This window comes from Gymnoscopelus braueri, assembly GCF_963280865.1.
Source record: "Gymnoscopelus braueri genome assembly, chromosome: 9".
Taxonomy (NCBI): domain Eukaryota; kingdom Metazoa; phylum Chordata; class Actinopteri; order Myctophiformes; family Myctophidae; genus Gymnoscopelus; species Gymnoscopelus braueri.
Genome location: NC_137610.1, coordinates 17,292,530 through 17,311,135, shown reverse-complemented (window position 1 = coordinate 17,311,135; position 18,606 = coordinate 17,292,530). Strand labels below are relative to the sequence as shown.

Genomic DNA, 18,606 nt, shown 5'->3' with positions numbered 1-18,606 from the left:
TGGATTGCCTTGGAAATTACTGAGCGCATTCATGCTCCCTGGAGGCTGAACCACAAACATTTGAGTGACCCAATGAACCTAGCCCACCCTCAGGCCTCTCCTAAAATCTCAAGTTTGCACACAATATTACCTCTTATGTAATAGAGGATAGATGGACACTAGAGGATGAAACCTACTGTTTTTTTGGTGACCCCAAGCTTTTCCTCAAAAAGGACAAGATTTCTACTTTCTACTTATTTTTAACCCTATGTCACCAAACGTATCATATATGATACACACATTACACTGATTTTTTAATAAATCAGTGTAATCAATACTTGGACCAAGAACCTGTTGTATCATATCTGACACATCCCCACTTCCCCCTGGACCATACCATTTGCACTGCAGGTACTTACAGAGCCTCAGGTGGTCTGACCCAAAATGGCTGCCATCAACTAAACAGGAGAGGTTGATGCACTACTAACAAACAATTATTTTTTAAGGTACGTTTTCCTAGTATATCTTTACTAATATTTTGAAATAAGTGTTGGATAACTTGAATGCACTTATGAGCTCTCAAAATTTAGCATTTGAGTTTGTTTTTTATGATGTCAAAAGTGTTTGTATCATATTTGATACTACAGGTCTAAAAGATTTTTTTTATTAATGTTAAAACCGACTTGATTTTTTTTTTTTTTTTCAAAATGTTATCCCACGATTTTGTAACCCTATTTTTTACACCCAGTGCCAATCTCTATGTAATCCTGGGCACTACACTCCCTCTGCCAACCTAGGGAGGCCAGGGCCGAGCTCATGCCTCCTTCAATGCATGAGAGCTAACTGACCTTCTTATCACCTGACAGGGGAGAGTTTCCCTGGCTGGACGTAGCGCGTGGAAGGACCACGTTATTCCAACCAGTTCCTTTCCCCTCCATCAGGCGCCCCGGCTGGCCAGGGGGAGGCAGTAAAACCGACTTGAAATACCCCTTTTAATACCCCTTGTATCAAATATGATACAACAAATAAATGATACAAAGGAATGTTAAAAAAAATGTAAACAAAATCAAAAATGTTTTAAGACCCAATAAAGTGTCCCTTTTCAAATTTTTTGAATTTTCTGACCTTTCCTTCATAGTTCAGGTTCTAGAGGGTTAAAGGTTTTTAAATTATATTAGTCATTTATTCTATTTCCATATAAGGGACCATACCTGTGGTCTTGCATGTTAAGCCCTTTGACTAAATCTGAGGTATTAAATTGTATATTATTATTATGACTTGTTGTATTCTTGATGTTACTTCCTACCATTTCTCATATACAGTATATATATATATATATATATATATATATATATATATATATATATATATATATATATATATTTTTTTTACCTTGTTAGCTTGTAAGAGTAGCAGAGCCTGCCTGGCTGAAGCTCATATCTCTAATATCTCTCCCGTGAAGGGGATTCTCACTCTTGGATGAGAAATAGGCATAGTTGCATTTGAAACACAGCTTGTTTAAAAATTGTAGCCATAGTCCCTGCCTGGAGAAAAGATTGATTTAAGAACTAAATTAAATTGTTCATGACTTACTTAAAGCACAATCAAACTACAGAGATCTGGGTTGTGTAGTTACATTGCCATGATGTATCATGTAACTCCAATTATTGGCAAAATATATTTTCAACAGAAATCGATAATCTTGGAAGTAAAAACAACTGATTCACTGTTTGTTATTGCACATGCAAATGAAGATAGTACCTTTATTAATCATTGTTAGAAGAAAAAGGCTGAACTAGGTTTTATAATCTAATACGTTGGCAGAATACACTTCATTTGTGTGCCAACACTGTGACTTTGAGACCTGTTTCATCATGCAATCATGGGGAGAATATATTGGATCATCAATTATTTTATTACTGCAACTATTGAAGGTATCTTGCCAATATTTGGAGTTACATCATGGCAAGGCAATTACACAATCCAAACCTCTACTGAAGTTGAATTGTGCAACAGAAGTATCAGCAGGAGAAACAAATAATTTAAAAGTTCTGGGTTTACATTTATATATAATTATATATATATCATTATTATTTTCTTTTATGTATCAATTGGTACGTTTTTGGAATAATTACCATATTTAATCTGGTAAACATTGAGTGCCCACGCAGAGCACCTGATGTCTGACCTCCTGTGACAACAAACTGAGTTGCCAAGCGTGGTGGATTAGCCTGACACTCAGCCTGAATTTTCGTTTCACTCCATTATTCAGTCTGAAAGCCCTCTCAGTGCAGCCGTTTTCTGAGATGGGGGCGTGGCCAACCAATCACTCTTTGGTGATTGGTTCATACTGTATTATCCCAATCCCGATTGGGCCGGGCCAGCGGTTACATTTTCAACCATGAAAACCCCGCCTTCTACAGCGTCACCAGACCCTGAACGCGAGGCAAGCGATTCAGGGGCTGGAGCCAGGCTAGTGGTGGATGGAATAGCTTGTCACCCGTTTCGAAATTGCACATGTGAAGCAAAATGAGAGCTCCCCTGTACCTAACACACGGAGGATATTGACTGACTGGGTGAAACAAAACAAGCACTCACTCGTCAGCCTCCTATCGGTCTGTCTGCCTGCTCATAAATCAGCATGGACGTGAAACTGCCTGGGCTGTAGTTCTGCCTGTGCACCAGCTCTGCAGACTCACCCTTCTACTGAGAGCGTGGGGCCACTAGAGGTGCTTTTAGCCTCTTAGTCTTGTATTTATCAGATTACGGAAGGTCACTCCAACTTGTTACCAGACCTTTAATCTCCAATTTGGGGTGTTTTTCCACAATTTTCCTTGAAGGATTACAGAGGGCGGGAGTGAGGGTGGAACTTGCATCAAAGTCCTTAGAGGCCAGGGTGCTGTGATGCACTGTACGTCACTGACTAATCATTCCCTCAGAAGTGTCTCTGGAAGGTTAGATCAGTTCAAACCAAGATGACTCTTCATACCTCCCTTTGGGTTCACCTCATCTATTGCATTCCGTTCTGTTGGCTGACTGTAGTGTTTTGGCAATGCATACTTCTTCACATGTGAATCAAATTCATATCCAGCAAGCCCTCCCTAGAATTCAGCAACTATGGATACCTCACATGGATGTACTTACAGATGTTTGGCGTGTTTTTTATTGTTGTTGTGGCTATTTGGCTGTATAGCAACAATCGTGGTCTTGCCAGTGTTGTGGAGTCCCTGGAGGAATAAGGCAGAGTTACAGCTCTGGAATGCTGCCCTACTTGGCAGTTGACTCATAACAATCTCAACTCGCTGACCTCAGAACGGGTTCGAGGGAGTTTTCCTCAGATTTTCTTTTCGGAGAAATGAGACACGGTGGAAAAGCCTCATTCTGAAAACAGTTACCGAGATGAATGGCATTTTCCGTTGAGTCCTGACCAAGGCAAATGTCTAAAAATATGGATGGCTTCTGTGACTGATGTGTATGATTCCTGAAGTTAGCTAATTTATAATTTGTCACACGGCTGTGTCGCTCAACCTTTTTGGCGTCACCCTGAATCTCATCGAAATCGGTCTGTCCGTCTTTTGTTTTTCGAATCAGCAGAAAACGTCTTGTCCTTGCTTTTTAAATATTCCAAAAATAGGAATACTTCATTTTATAACGGAAGTGACGGGATGTTTGGTCCAAAACTTGGCCAAAAATTGAGTCGTTCATCATAGATACGTCATAGGTGACAAGATCCACATGAAGCCAAGCCACGTGCATACTGTGTCTCTGCCAGGCCTGGAGTCCAGTCCATGACGTCTGTCATCTATGACATTACATGTATGGGCATGGTTTCAGCCCGATCTGACCGCCTTTCACTTCCATTATAAAAGTTAAGTTCAATATTTCAAAGACAGTACTGGGGAGGTAATTCCTTGGACTATCGGCAGCATGCACAAGAAACTTGCCGCTGATTGGCCCAGCAGTTTGAGAGATTAGCTCTAGACAGACAGACAAAGGCAAACGCATAATCCCTCCCCTTGCCTTCGACCTGGCGGAGATAATTAGGGTTAAGTATGACTGTTGTCGTTTTCTATATATGTTGTTAGCTTCAGTCCTTCTCAGTGAGTATAAATAAGGCATTACTGCCAGCCTAATTGTGGTAGTTCAAGAGTTACACATCAATGCATTCTGCAAGACGACGACCACAATGTGTCCCAATACAGCATTGATAACAGTAGGCCTAATAGGTCTACTACTCATTCTGAAGTCGTCCTTACCCAGAACAGGCAAATAAGTGTATTGGGCTACATCATTGTACTTACGAAATAAGACCTTTCTCCAGTACAATATATGTGTAGTATGAACACCATAAAGTCTTGACTGCCTTTGATCAAATCATATTTCTCCATGGAACAAGGTTAATGAATATTTCTCCAGACCGAGCATTGACCATTTCCTCTAGTCTAAATGTACATCCCCATCCATAAAAACAATGAATGACACAGACACATCATATTTGTAACAATAAACTATTTTTTTTCTTTTCATATTTACATCCGTACAGTACCTAATGTGCAAATAAATAATTTAAAGTAGTGTAAAACTTTCAAAGGAATACAAAATCATATCTTACAGTCCTAACATGGTGAGAGTCCATGAACTGGTCACGTAGAAACGAGGAAGAGGAGCGGAGGAACATCACTGCAGTGTGTGCGCACGTATAGGGGTGTGTGTGTGTGTGTGTGTGTGCGTAGAGTGAGTGGAAAGACAGGAAGTGAACTGAGGAAGCAGCGGAACATCCTTGGCCAGGACACACTCAGGTAAGGACAGTGTGGTCGAATAATATTCAGGCATCACCAGAACAAACACAAACACGGCTTCTTTTACAGTAGTCATGTCCAATGGGCAGTAAGCACTGGGGACGGGTGTCTGGAACACGTGTATTATCATTTGCACCAGAACATTTTCTGGTACAAAAGGCATACACAGGTCCGAAACCCACTGATTGGTTAAAGCACTAATGATATCACAAAAGGCTTGAGGTGCTCTTAGCAGCAGCAGGTGTGTTTTCTTTTTTATGGCCTCCCCATATGAAAGAAGTACAGACAATCTTAACGTTGGACCAGTGACACATGTATACTCTATATTGTAGTAGGTCACCACATAATGCTAGTAGCATGATCGCACAGTCTTGTGTGTTGGATTAGAGACGGGCTAGAGACACACGTTAATAACACTTCAAAACAGATGGAGCCACGATTCCTGCTCACCTAACACTATCAATGGGGCGATTAACATTTCGCTCAGAGGGAAAGACACCATGAACACTGCATATTCATTCAACCCATGCATATTGGTCAATGTTTGGCACATACATTTACATATTTGTAAATTCAGAGCTACTGATGGTCACTTTTTCAATAAGCCAGTTTGGCAGCGCTACGGAGATCGAGTTGACTAAAGGGTACAAAAACCTTCATGATACGTTGCATTGCACGACGTTCTCAACCCAAATGCTGACACATCTGACCACTTCCATTGCACCAGGGCGAGCACAGAGGTACATTGTATGAACGAGACAGGTTTATATTAGATCCTAATCCAACACCATGATCCATGTTTATTCATGTGCATTCCTGTACTTGAAGGTCTTTTACAAAAGCACACCGTAATAATCCTTTAAAATGTACAAGAGACAGTCAGACTTACAGTAGCTATCATTTGGTGCATAGACAAAACTGGGAGAGGGAGTAGCAAACATCACCAAATTATTGCTTTTAAGTTAAATGTTTCCTCCCCCTCGCATTTCTTTTGATTGCGAAACAACCACAATTTCTCCACAAACAACACTTTGAAGACCTAAACATAAATATTGTATTAAAACTGGTTAAATTAGACAAAATGCTCCTTCCACGTAAGTCGCAAACCTTTCACGCTCTCAAAAATACAGGACTTTGCCTCACATATAGAAAATACAGCACAGGAAGAGATGACTTTTACTCTAAAACAAGTAAAAGACTAATGCCGAATTTATGCTCCGTCATACGACAGCGGTCGCATGCTGAAAATTGCAGATGTACAAGCTCACAAGCTTGCACATCTGACTATTTTTGGTGCGCGGCACCGTTGTGCGACGAAACATAGATCAGGCTTAAATTCAATGAGACAGAGAAAACACAGAAATAGTACAACATCTGGCCAAAGCTGCTCACTGTTTCCAGTTCTGCTTCCCACATCATAAAGTAGTATTCTTTACTAACGAGAGATGAGTAACTGGGACACAAAGGGGAGTGTTCTTCAACAGAGTAGGAAAAATGTATGCCGTTACATGTTAGGCTAAATGTGGAGTGTGGTCGGCGGCTACGCAGGCCTGTACACTTTGCTCTCCCTCTCCCTGCGTTTCACCTCCTCTCGGTAACAGTAGGAGCAGTAGTTGTCTGCCTCCGGCCTGCCGTAAAAGGAGCAGTTCTCCCGCTTGCAGCGGCGTTGCTGAAAGCAGTACAGAGGACCCCCGGGGCTCCGCCCTTTGGTTTTGTCCTGGCTGAAACAGGTGTGCGCCGAGGGGTCCTCGTCGGCGAACTCCAGGCAGTCCCGGATGTCCCCGGCGTCGAACCCGTTGGTGTAGGTGTGGGACTTGTGATCGCCCGCCATGTTGTAGGACAGTGTCTCCATGGCGTTGATGGTGCGGACCCCCGACAGGCGGGCGGGGCTGTAGCTCTGCGAGGACAGCGAGCGGTTCTGCTGGGGGTAGGTGGCGCATGTTTTCAGGGTGCCCACCACGGGCTTATAGGGCTCATCCTGGAAGCTGGATGATTGCACGTTGACGTCTCGCAGGTGGATCACGCTGTGCCTCTGGATGGGCGGGGTATGGCTGTAGTGGGCGGACACCGGGACGGGCCCCGGTCTCTTAGCACCGATACTAGGGGAGGCGTAAGGGGCCGGGACCGAGACGGGGGCCGGGTGTGAGGTGTAGTGGGCGGCTGGGGGCGGGGTGAGAGGTGGGACAGAGGTGGGTACCAGCGGGGGGGCCGCGGGGGTGGGGCTGTTCCTGCCCTGCATCTTGAGGCCCAGCGGCGCCTGGGAGCTGTGGCTGTAGGCGTGGGCGTGGTGCGGCAGGACCGGCGAGCAGCTCTCCGGAGGGGAGCTGTCCGACCGCTCCCTCTGAAAGACGCTCTCGTGCTCGGGCTTCTTCAAGGCGTTGGCGTTGGCACCGGTGGCCGAAGACGGCTTCTTGTCGCCCTCCTTCCTCCTCTGCTCCTGCTCCTGGCTGAAGCGTTCCTGGGCGCTGCTCAGGTAGTAGCTGATCATCTCCTCGTGGAACTGGTGCCGGTGGCTGGTGAGGAGGAGGCCGGCGAAGATGAACTTGCGCTCGCCCTGCATGGCGGCCCGCAGAATGTTGAGGCTGAGCTTGACATCGGTGCTGTACTTCCAGTTGTCCAGGGTCTTGTCTCCTCCCGGGAACCTCCCCACAGTGTCCGCTCGCTCGGTGGGGGAGGAGCCAGAGGGCCTGTCTTGGTCCGTAGGGGAGGGGCTGGTGGCCTTCTCGGAGGAGGTGGAGCTGGCTGATTGGCCTGACTGGCCTGATTGGCCTGACTCCTCCTTGCTTCCCTTGACGTTCTTCGACTCTTTCTTCTTCATCTTCTCCCCACCGTTGTCGCCATTGCGGGCGGTGCCAGAGTTCGACTTGTTCATTTTGCCGTGCACGAGGCCACCCAGACCTCCCATGTTCTTCTTCAGCTTGATGCCCAGGGTTTTGCTGAAGCTACCCAGTTTGTTGGCCACAGAGTCAGCCCGGTTCTTGTCTTTGTCCTTGCGCTGCTTGTCCTTGTCCTTGTCCTTGCCGCTGGGCTTCCCGGTGTTGACGTTGGAGTTGCTGCCGACAGACTCGCGATCCGAGTCCATGGACTCGGCCAGGGATTGGACGTCCTCACCTGCGGAGGCCGTGGGCGACTCCGGCTGAGCCAGGGGAGCCTGCGGCAAGGACACACACACACACACACACACACACACACACACACACACACACACACACACACACACACACACACACACACACACACACACACACACACACACACACACACACACACACACACACACACACACACACACACACACACACACACACACACACACACACACACACACACACACACACACACATATACTCACAGTGAGAAACCACACATATAGTAGACTGCTGTACGCAGTAAAAAAAAAAATAACTTAGTCTTGCATAGCCAGACGTTCAGAGATCAGAGAACAGGGGCAAGAACGGCTGCTGACAAAGCTACATGCACTGCTTTGAAAACAAATCATCACCATCGCAATAGGAAGGAGCATTGGTTCTGCGATGCAGTTTTTTCCTTTCTTTTTAGAACTGCTTCCAACCAGTGTAAGCAAATACAACACATTTCTGATTGTCTGGCTTGGTTATCAGCAACATTTTCACAGCATCTTGATTGACGGAACATTAGGGAAGGTTGGTATCTAAATAATCAACAGAGAGTCTCTTTCATGGATTTCCTACAAAGTTGTAAAACCGATTCCAACAAACCCGTAAATCAAACACATGCTTGAGCTTGCCGCTGTTTACGTGTCCGCTCTCACGGCAGACTGTGCGGGGATACTGAGAACATAATAACATCCTGACAATAAAACTAAATTGCAGGGACTGTATGATTTAAAGGACGTCTGGAGCATAGCATCCATAAATGAGCCAAATCAAATGTGACACACATGAAATGTTACATGCGGCAAAACATCATTACCCTGGTTTCAGACGGGATCCGGATCCACGTTACGTTCATGTAGTTGTGCAGGAGATTCAGTTTGGCCTCCAGGGAGAGGATGAGGCTGCAGAGAGACATCCAGAGGTTAACACTAAGTCATGTGATGGAGCTCCCACAACCACACATCCAGGGCTTAACACCCAGTCATGTGATGTGACCCTCTCACAAGCACATCCAGGGTTAACACAGTCATGTGACGGAACCTCCAAAAGGACTCATGTTCTAATTTATACTCCATCTTATGACAGCGTCGCTTTCCGAAAATAACGGATGTACAAGCTCACAGCGTGTTGCAATGCAATGTGTTGTCAGCTTGGTGGATCTGCCATTTCCAGTGTATAAATCAGGCTTTCAATGCGGCATTGTTTCATGACATCAAAGTAAAATTTCTAAAATTCTACAGCACAGGCAAGATATAATTTCTTTATTCCAAATACTGCGTCCATTTATCTGTACCGTTTAATTAAAACATTCTAACACATAACAATCCAATTCATCGGTGACATAATGATGGTTGTATTGTGGATGTTATTTCACATAACATACAGAACAGTTATTGTTCTAAATGCTTCATATCTGTACCCTTAAGAATGTACATACCTCCAGCCTGTTCCAGGGATAAGTATACCACCTGACTGGCAAGAATGTGAAACAGATACCCTTACATAAACTCATTCCTAAACACCGAGGCCAATCCGGACTGGCAGGAGGAATGCTGCTTTAGCACACTCGTTCCTGGGAAACCCTATGGATGACTGACACGGCTCACAATTTGTTCTCTGCTTCGCTCTTTGAAGTGACCCGAGAGCCCGGAGCCCATGACCAGACCTAAATCCCTCACAGTGAACTTATACAGACACAATGGAGCCTTATGTCTCTATATACTGTATACATACTGTATGTGTGTTAATATATCCATTTGTAACTCAGAGAGTGTTACAAATGTAACCAAATGGACAATTGTATACACATAGAGAGAGATGTTTCTGGTCTGCACATAGTTCTGGTACTTTGGTAGAAAGCTGTCCAGACAACCGGTCCCGGTGCTATGGGACTTACTTGGCTAGTTTGGCGTTGTCGTTGTCATCTCTCCCCCACTCCCAGTCTCTCCCAGGGTCCACGGCGAAGTGGAGTGCAAGCAGCTTGTGTTCAGAGTCGGTCAGAGGGATAACAGCTGGAAGACAGAGGAGAGGATGAGGGATTCGGTCCGGTTTGGCTGCATCGCCGGTGATTGTGTACGCAATGATGTCAAGGTGTCAGAGACAACATGAAGGCTGCACACGTTTTGTCAGCCCGTGGGATTATCAACGACCCCAGCCACAGACTGTTTCAGATGCTATCACATGGCAAAGGGTTCCACATCCACAAGGCCAGGGGCAGTAGACTCCAAAAAAAACGAACCCCCCCCCCCCCCCCAGGCAACCAGGTTGATGAACAATGACACTACAGGCCTGTTACCTGTCTGACTACCACACACACGCGCACGCACGCACCCACACACACACACACCTGACAATGCAAAGGAACCTGACACATACAGTTGCACATACAGTACAAACATAATGCACACACATATTATTATGCTTATATTCTGCACACATACTGTAGTGTACATACTGCATAGTATTACCTATTTAGTTACGTTTAATTACGTTATGTGACACTAGTGTCACATACCTGTTATATATTACCTGTTATGTGACACTAGTGTCACATAACAGGTTAGGTCATCAAGCCATGAAAGTTAAAACTCAAATGGTTACTTCTTTCATAACACAGATGCAATTCCTGTCCTGGTCCACTGAAGCTGCCAATAAACGGCAAATGGAAACATGTGTTTTTAAGCTAGCTTATATATATATATATATATTATTTTATTAATAATAATGTATTCATTTTAACCATTATTTTTCATTATTTTCATTCAGCTCAAAAGTACTTTGAGCTGCTTGCTTCCAATGTATTAAAAGTGCTATACAGATAAAGATTATTAACTACTACTACTACTACTACTACTACTACTACTACTACTACTACTACTACTACTACTACTACTACTACTACTACTACTACTACTACTACTACTACTACTACTACTACTACTACTACTACTACTACTACTACTACTAGTGTGTCTCGCCAACGGTAGCCAGTATTTCCACATTGTCGCAAACAGAAAAGGGAAAACCTGGAAAACCACCACAGGTAAGGTTGTGGCAAGGGCGTGCCATTCGCTGTTGCTTTCACCAACACAGGAAGGAAAAGTGGAGAAGATTATCGACAACAGCGACACGTCTGCTTATGTCCTGAACAGCCCTCTCACCCAGTGCCACTAAAACGATAAGGGTGTGAGGAACAATGCAGTCACGCATTGTAGTGCACGACCAGTGGCCCTGAAATGGTTTCATTCGATAGCATCTGTCTGTCTGGCTGGCTGGCTGGCTGTCTGTCTGCACACGAGCAGGAAGAGCGTTTCAACAGCCATTGGCAAATGCAAAACAATAGAACGGTAACCCACCCGCACTTCCTCTTGTGGGAGGCGTGAAGTGTGCACAAGCGTACAATGTGTGTGTGTGTGTGTGTGTGAGTGTGTGTGGGGATGGGTGGGTGTGGATAAGACCCACAGTGTGAGGAAGAACTGCTGTGTTCCTCTGGACCACCTGACCGTTCTCCTCAGGCAGTTTAGTGTGGGGGCTGTTGTCCGCATGACAGCAGGGTGATGCAGCCTGTTCAGGCCGAGGACATTCCAGCCTCACTGTCAGTCCCAGATGGAACATACAGTCTCCTCCCTGCCTCACAAATCCTTTTACTGCCAATAGGCTGCTCTGCTCTGCAGGCGTCTCACTCACACACACACACACACACACACACACACACACACACACACACACACACACACACACACACACACACACACACACACACACACACACACACACACACACACACACACACACACACACACACACACACACACACACACACACACACACACACACACCTTTGTCATGACAATGAAACTGTGGGGCAAATCCTACCATCTCTCTCTCTATCTCTCTCTTATCCTCTCTTTAATTTCTCTCTCTGTGCATCTGTTTGGCGTGTGTGTGTGACGTGTATAACATGATGAATGTGCCTACAAGTGTGAGTTGAGTCATTGACAGTGATGACACATCTTTGTAGCATTTCCCAAAGAGAGAACAAGAACAGGCCAGAACCAGAATAGTCCGTCGTCTCCGACTCTCCATTGATATGATCACTTTGCCACCAGGCCGGCAGGCAAGCAAGCAGGCAGGCAGGCAGACAGAATGTCGCACCATCAACAGAGCAAATATATCACTAAGAGCATCTGGAAAGTCTCTCAATAGATCTCAGAGCGGCCGTTTGCTTTTTTCATGGGTGCAAACTAAAGTGCCTTACAGAGACCCTTTCAGAAGGCCGGTGCCAATTCGGCACTGTCTGGCATTCTGCAGATACTGGCATGGCTTGTTGAATTCTAGGAAAAGAGGGACGGGGGACATGGGGTCTCCTTACAGAAGAAGCATCTAGCTTACAATGCTTCTATATATTTTCTTTTTTTAAAAGCCACAACAAACAAAGGAAAGGCTCAATATAATGATCATGCAAACGTGTACAGAGCACACTAGGCCAAGCTCCCACTCAGTTCCCACTCAGGTCATGCAGCGGGCAGCCGAGGCCTTTGGGGTCGCGTCCCAGCTCCCACGGTGCAGCTGTCCTTCCCTCCCCTCTCTGTTCCGAAGTGCTGTGTATGCCGTTGTTCCCGTTCGGGGCTTGGTCCGCTTCCAGCGTCTAGTGCTTGCCAACAGAGCTCCGGGGGACTGAAGTGTGCTGTAATGTATTTACTATCCCCGTTCGGCAGCCTCGATTCCGCTGTCCTTGAATGACCGATTCGCATAACATATGCGGGGATGACATCACCGCAGACCTCCGCGGAATGTGAGCTGTGTACTCAGCAGCGTAGCTCGCTGCTGCTAGCTCGCCTAGCGCCCGTTCAGTGTGCATCTTAGATTTTGGTGGAATAGAGACGTGGAGGAGTGGGGTGGGGGGGTGGGGCTGGGTGTAACCTGGTGCTGCAAAAGGATGCAGCTGTTGGAAGTGTGCGGGGGTTGACATTTGTGTTTGTTCATTTATTTCTTTGGAGGAGGACCAGGCAGACGTGTGTGTGGCGAGCATCTCAATCCTAACTCCTGTGTGTGCGTGGGGAGCATCTCAATCCTAAATCCCGTTTCAGGGGAGAGGAGAGGAAGCAGATTATTGATTCTCTCTCTATAGCTTACTGCGTTTCGTCACGTCGCAACCTTTACACACAGACAGACACACACAGCAACAAGGCTGAGCAAATGTTTCCCCTCCGCTTTGTTTTTGAGGACAATTTGTACTGCCTGGAAAACGTACAAATTTGAATTCCTGACTTCGGCCACTGTGCACAGCTGCAGATTTAAGGGGTCTAATTCACCACAATAAACAGCAGTCACGCATATAAACAAGGCAGTGTTTGGCCTCACATATTTTAACAGCGGAAACATGTCTGTGATTACAAAAGCATCACATTTGAAGTAACATGTAAAACAAAAGAACCGGTTGATCGCCATATTGATACCATTAGGCTAAGTGTATTGTACTGTAAAGTAGGGCACTGAAAGTGTTTAATAGAACCAGTAGTTAAAGTCCCAGCCAGAGGTGAATGACTATACCATGCTGTTCTGTAGGTGGTCTTTGTGTAAAAGAGGACCATTTACTTCACTGAGAGTTAGCGGGCTGATGATGGGAAGCCAAGGAAAACCAGCAAGTCTTTTGATACTGGGAGCAGAGCTTGAAATAGCGCCCGAGTTTTCCAAGGGGCCGGCCCCTCTCACACATCGCTAAACCACAGAGGGAAAATAAGCCGACAAGAAGGCATGGTCACTGGCGTCTGTCGAGGAACCACCCATTATCACGCAGTAGGTGAGCAGGATTTGGCAGACAAAAAAAACACACCTGACTGCCTTACACAGAAAACACTCTTAACTGCTCCTTTGGGACCCCAAGTGTGAAAAAAAATATTAAACAAATAATTCTGAAAGAAAGTCTCACTTCATCCTCGCAATAACCCCTTACTCCATATAGTCCCCCCCTTCACCCTCACCGTTTTTTTTCCCTGACATCAACCCAGAAGCCCCATCAAAGCCGCCACAGCAGCCCATGCTAGCAGCCCATAAAAGGGGCAGTGGCGTGATGTGTCAGTGTGATTTAGGCTCAGGTTACTGGGAGGGACCGGGCTATAATCTTCCATAGACAGAGCTGAAGAAAGAGCCAGTATTCTAGCCGAGCCTCTGGCACCTGAACACACACACCGGCGTGACAGCCCCTCGGATGCTCCTCGCTGGCTAGCGGCTAGGGGAAATGGAGAGACCCTCCACCTGAGACGCCCACACAGTGGCCGGCCTGTGAAGGGAGTCCAGTCCAACCACCTCTCCTCCTACACAGGACAGGATGGTTGGTTTGTTGGGGCCCCCCGGCTTTGCTGGACCCTGCCCATATGTGGCAATGTGCTGCAGAGGGCTTAGGGTCCGTCTGAGGCTACCTTGCCCTAATTGGCAGTGGAAGATTGGGCCCTGTCTGTCTAGCTGACCCTCTGTCCTTCTGTCTGTTTGTCTGGCACCTGCTCAGACAAACATGCACTAATGCAGCCTGGTGAGGCAAGGCAAAGCTTGTGACATAAAACACTTGCTGAGGCTGTCGCCTCATGCTCTTTGCTAACAATAAAATACATATGCTGTAAATACATATTATCACAAAAATGTATGTGCTATATCCTTGCATGCAGACCTATAGCAATAATGTAGAGGAGCCGAAGCAACAGCATATTGCTCTGTATGTTCGCCGTGTAAAACCAATACACAGGATACATATATACACAGAGCTTTGTATTTTGACAAGTGTGTGTGTATTTTGATAACACAGTGGAGAGCGACTGCAGATGAAATGTACTCTAATCCTAGCACAGGACACCCTGTACCAGACAGTGCTAAGGACAGTCACGCTGCTACTGTGTTATAACACTGCTGTGGAGTTCTATGGACACAAGCACCACCTGCTGGACAAAACGAGAATTACCTCTCCTATAGTAAAAAGAGCTTAATAAAAGTGGCAGCACCAAACAATTATGGGCACAGGAGTAGCACGGCTTTGATGTGTGGCTGGCTTTATGGAGAATGACTTCAGGGAGTAAATAGCAGGTTAGGAACCATGCCTGTCTGTTAGTCTGCTGTGCGCTGCAGACTGCAGTGGTCATAATGACTAGGTTGGTGTCTGCAGGCCCAAAATAGGACCATAGTATGCACGCGCACACACACACACACACACACACACACACACACACACACACACACACACACACACACACACACACACACACACACACACACACACACACACACACACACACACACACACACACTAGAGAGAGAGAAAGAGAGCAGGAGGATAGGGGAGTCTGTGTAATGTGAGTGGGTGAGTGAGTAAGATTTGTGTGAGAGTGAGAGAAAGAACGAGAAGAGAAAAAGAGAGTAAGACAGAAAAATAGGGGGGGGGGGTGTAGAAAGAGAGAAATAAGAGTTGGCCAGCAGCCCACGCGAATGACAAGTGTGTTCCACCCACTAGGGCTGATACAGAGAGGTGCTGTGACTACCAAGGCCTGGTTGTCAAGGAAACCTGGCCTATTTGTCACTCAAAGGAACTCCTTGTGAGGATAACTGTGACCTCGGGTGTGAGCGACGCATCCTGAGTGGGCAAAGTTTAAATCTGAATAAGGCCAGAGCGCAGAGTCACATAGCAGAGGAACAACGGTCACTCAGCCGGCATTGACCCACACACTTACAGTATGTTTTGGCGACAAAGTTTCGACGAAAACAATGTGTTTTCAGTTGAAAATATGTTGTCGCACGACCAGCAAAACGCAGGCTTAAATGCAAAGTCAATATGCTCCACAAGGCACCCTTCGCACCATATACTTCAATGAGGAATTGAGTAAAACCACTTATAGTAAGTCAGATAGGACAACGCTAGGACATTATTCTTTACTCTCTCTCTCTCTCTCTCTGATTCTTGCTGGGATGCTTTAATAATAGATCACAGGTAATTAGACCGCAGTCTCATATATTATTCACCTTTGGCAGGACAGGCTGAGCTCTCTCTCTCCCTTTCTATCTCTGTCGCTGTATCCCCCGCCCTCCAGCAAAAAGCAAAGGGCAAAACTGCCCGACAACCACACAATACAGCAGATGACATTTTAAAATTTGCACGTGCTTTTCAGCAGATGAGGGACTGCCCCCGTCCTCTGCAGAGTCCTGCTATACTGTATATAATGCTGTATATCCCTAGAGTTGGCCCATTGTTTTCCCTCTGTTCTATCCTGGGGGCTGTGATGGGGCAGCGGGTTGGTTACCTTGCTCCCGCTGCACGTCCCTTTGCTCCATGGACACCAGGGCTGAGAAGTGGGCCTGGTCGTAGGCCAATACCAGCGGCGAGCAGTGGCAGCGGCTTGGGGGCACCTCCAGAGGCAGATACAGACCTCCAAATGGGATAGGAGCAAATGCTGGGAATAAAAAAAGAAAATTATAGGTAAATAAACTCATCATACAAGTACAAGCAGCGAAATGTAACTCTAGTGTAAGTTCTCTCTCTTTCATCTTTATTGCTGGGGACGCTTCACAAACATCCTGTCATTCACAGCTTGAAGTGTGAGCAGTTCTAGCCAATCTGCAGTCAGCCAATCAGCCGATTGTACTATATCACTGCCTCTGACCCTGTGATTCTCTTTTCCAGAGCAACCATCCCAACTCCACCTTGTCTCAATCGTCTAGAGTTGAGAAGGAAGGAGATTCATCTGCACTACCAACAATCCAGGGGGTTCTCCCTATTAAAAGCTAATCTTATAGGTTAATTGTTAAAAGAGTCTAATCGCCAAAATGTTTGATCTTCTATTCAATAAAATCTTTCGTTTGCAACAACTTGATCTCTCCTTTTATTGAAATGTAGGAGTGGCATGTTCTGAACAATAACAATTACAATATAACAACAAGATAATAATAATGATAATACTGGATGTAATAATAAATGAAAATAAGCTCAAATAAAGTTGGCAATAGTAGGTTAAGGGCCTTTACCTATACCGTACATTCTTAAGCAGCAATGGGGAGCGTGCAGAATATGGGGGAGAATAATTTAGTAGCTGGATATTATGTATCAAAATAATAAGGCATACCCATATACATATTTATATTACATATACTTTATACACAATGGTGTAAAACTTCCATCAGGGGTATCTACAGATTGAAAGGGGATGACACGCAGCAAAGAACCTGGGGCCAGATTCAAACCCAGACCAGCTGCGGGAGGGCTATAGCCTTATATTTATCTGGTATTCGCTCTTAACCGGTGAGGCCCCCTCCTACCCCATTTATTTTGTTCTCTGGTATTCAGTAGATACTTTGAGTGCTGATTCAGTTAGATTTATGTGTAGCATAAGCATTAGAGCCACACTGGACAACTACTGTACATGGCAAAGTCAACATTTGAGGATGTACACTGTATGCTGTTACACTGTATGTATGAATGTATGTATGCAGCTACTCTATGTACACAAGTGCAATAGTTAATATGAATTTATTTATCTACCCCTGTTACCTACATCAGTCTCTGTACGCTATAGTGTGCAATGTTCTTTGTATTTTTCATCTTTATGCTTATCTTTAGGTTTCAGAAAATAGTACGGTAGTAAACAATTTGTAAATGTTTCTTAATTCAGTTATTCTGTGTAATGAACCAGCCTCTCAAAGACAAATTCCTTAAACGTATAAATATTCCTTTCAATAAAAATAAGTGTGGTTCTAATTCAAATGCTGTGCTCTCCACTAAGCACTTTGCTTAAATGGAATACCATTCATCAGGTGGAAAAACATGCAACGTCACTGTCGCTTATCTCATCCTGAAGGATAAACTCACGGCACGCCTCCTGTTGTTATAGCAGTCAAATGAGATAAAAACTAAAGCTGCTGAAGTCGTCATCCTGGGTCTGTATTCAATGTTGCTATGGTTACAGGCATTAATCATGGCTATCATGGCTATCATGAGATTGGAACTAGAATGGAATTGGCTCTATTTACATTCATACAAACTCTTTTAACTTTGCACTGCTGTAATATCTATATTATTATGATTATATTATTCATTGAATACTTTAGACAGAAATGTAAACGGCACGAGGTATGGTCAGACATGTGAGCTAAAAGGATAACACCAAAAAGTCCTGGGGACTTGTTTCCATTGTGGTCCTATGTATTCAATTTCACTAGTACCGTAATTTTCGCACTATAAGGCGCACCTGAATATAAGCCGCAGCAGCTAAATTGAATGATTTGTACATATATAAGCCGCACTGGACTATAAGCCGCGGGTGTAAAATCCATAGATTTAGGAGGTCCCCTAGTGGCCGTTAGCTGTAAAAATCCATAGATAAGCCGCACCGTTATATAAGCCGCAGGGTCGAAAAATGGGAAAAAAGTCGCGGCTTATAGTCCGAAATTTACGGTACATACAGTTGTCAATCCCTAACACTGACAGTATGTATTCATAGCCATAGCCACATTCACACATATACACAGACATACACATGTGCATTTAGTTTTTCATGTACTTGAATGTTGTACGACGTGGCTCTGCAAAACACTAGCTGTCTATGAGAGATTTATGTCAAACTTTGCATGCTTGCTTCCGGTAGGCCACAGAAGTCCCTCCACAAATTTCTTTTCACATATGTTTTATACTTTCTGAAGCATTAAACTTGAATTGT

The 18,606-nt window shown here is 45.1% G+C and overlaps 1 protein-coding gene across 2 annotated transcripts in view; it reads right to left on the bottom strand.

Moving 5' to 3' along the window:
- Window positions 1-4,519: 4,519 nt before the first annotated feature.
- otud7a (OTU deubiquitinase 7A) overlaps window positions 4,520-18,606 on the bottom strand; it is a 59,437-nt gene continuing 45,350 nt past the window's right edge. For both annotated transcript variants that reach the window (XM_080438792.1, XM_080438793.1), the window contains exons 10-13: window positions 16,198-16,347; window positions 9,810-9,924; window positions 8,730-8,814; window positions 4,520-7,929 (exon numbers count right to left, since the gene is read on the bottom strand). In XM_080438792.1, coding sequence (XP_080294918.1) covers window positions 6,319-7,929; window positions 8,730-8,814; window positions 9,810-9,924; window positions 16,198-16,347 — 1,961 coding nt within the window. In that variant the 3' untranslated portion in view covers window positions 4,520-6,318. The remainder of the gene's footprint in view (window positions 7,930-8,729; window positions 8,815-9,809; window positions 9,925-16,197; window positions 16,348-18,606) is intronic.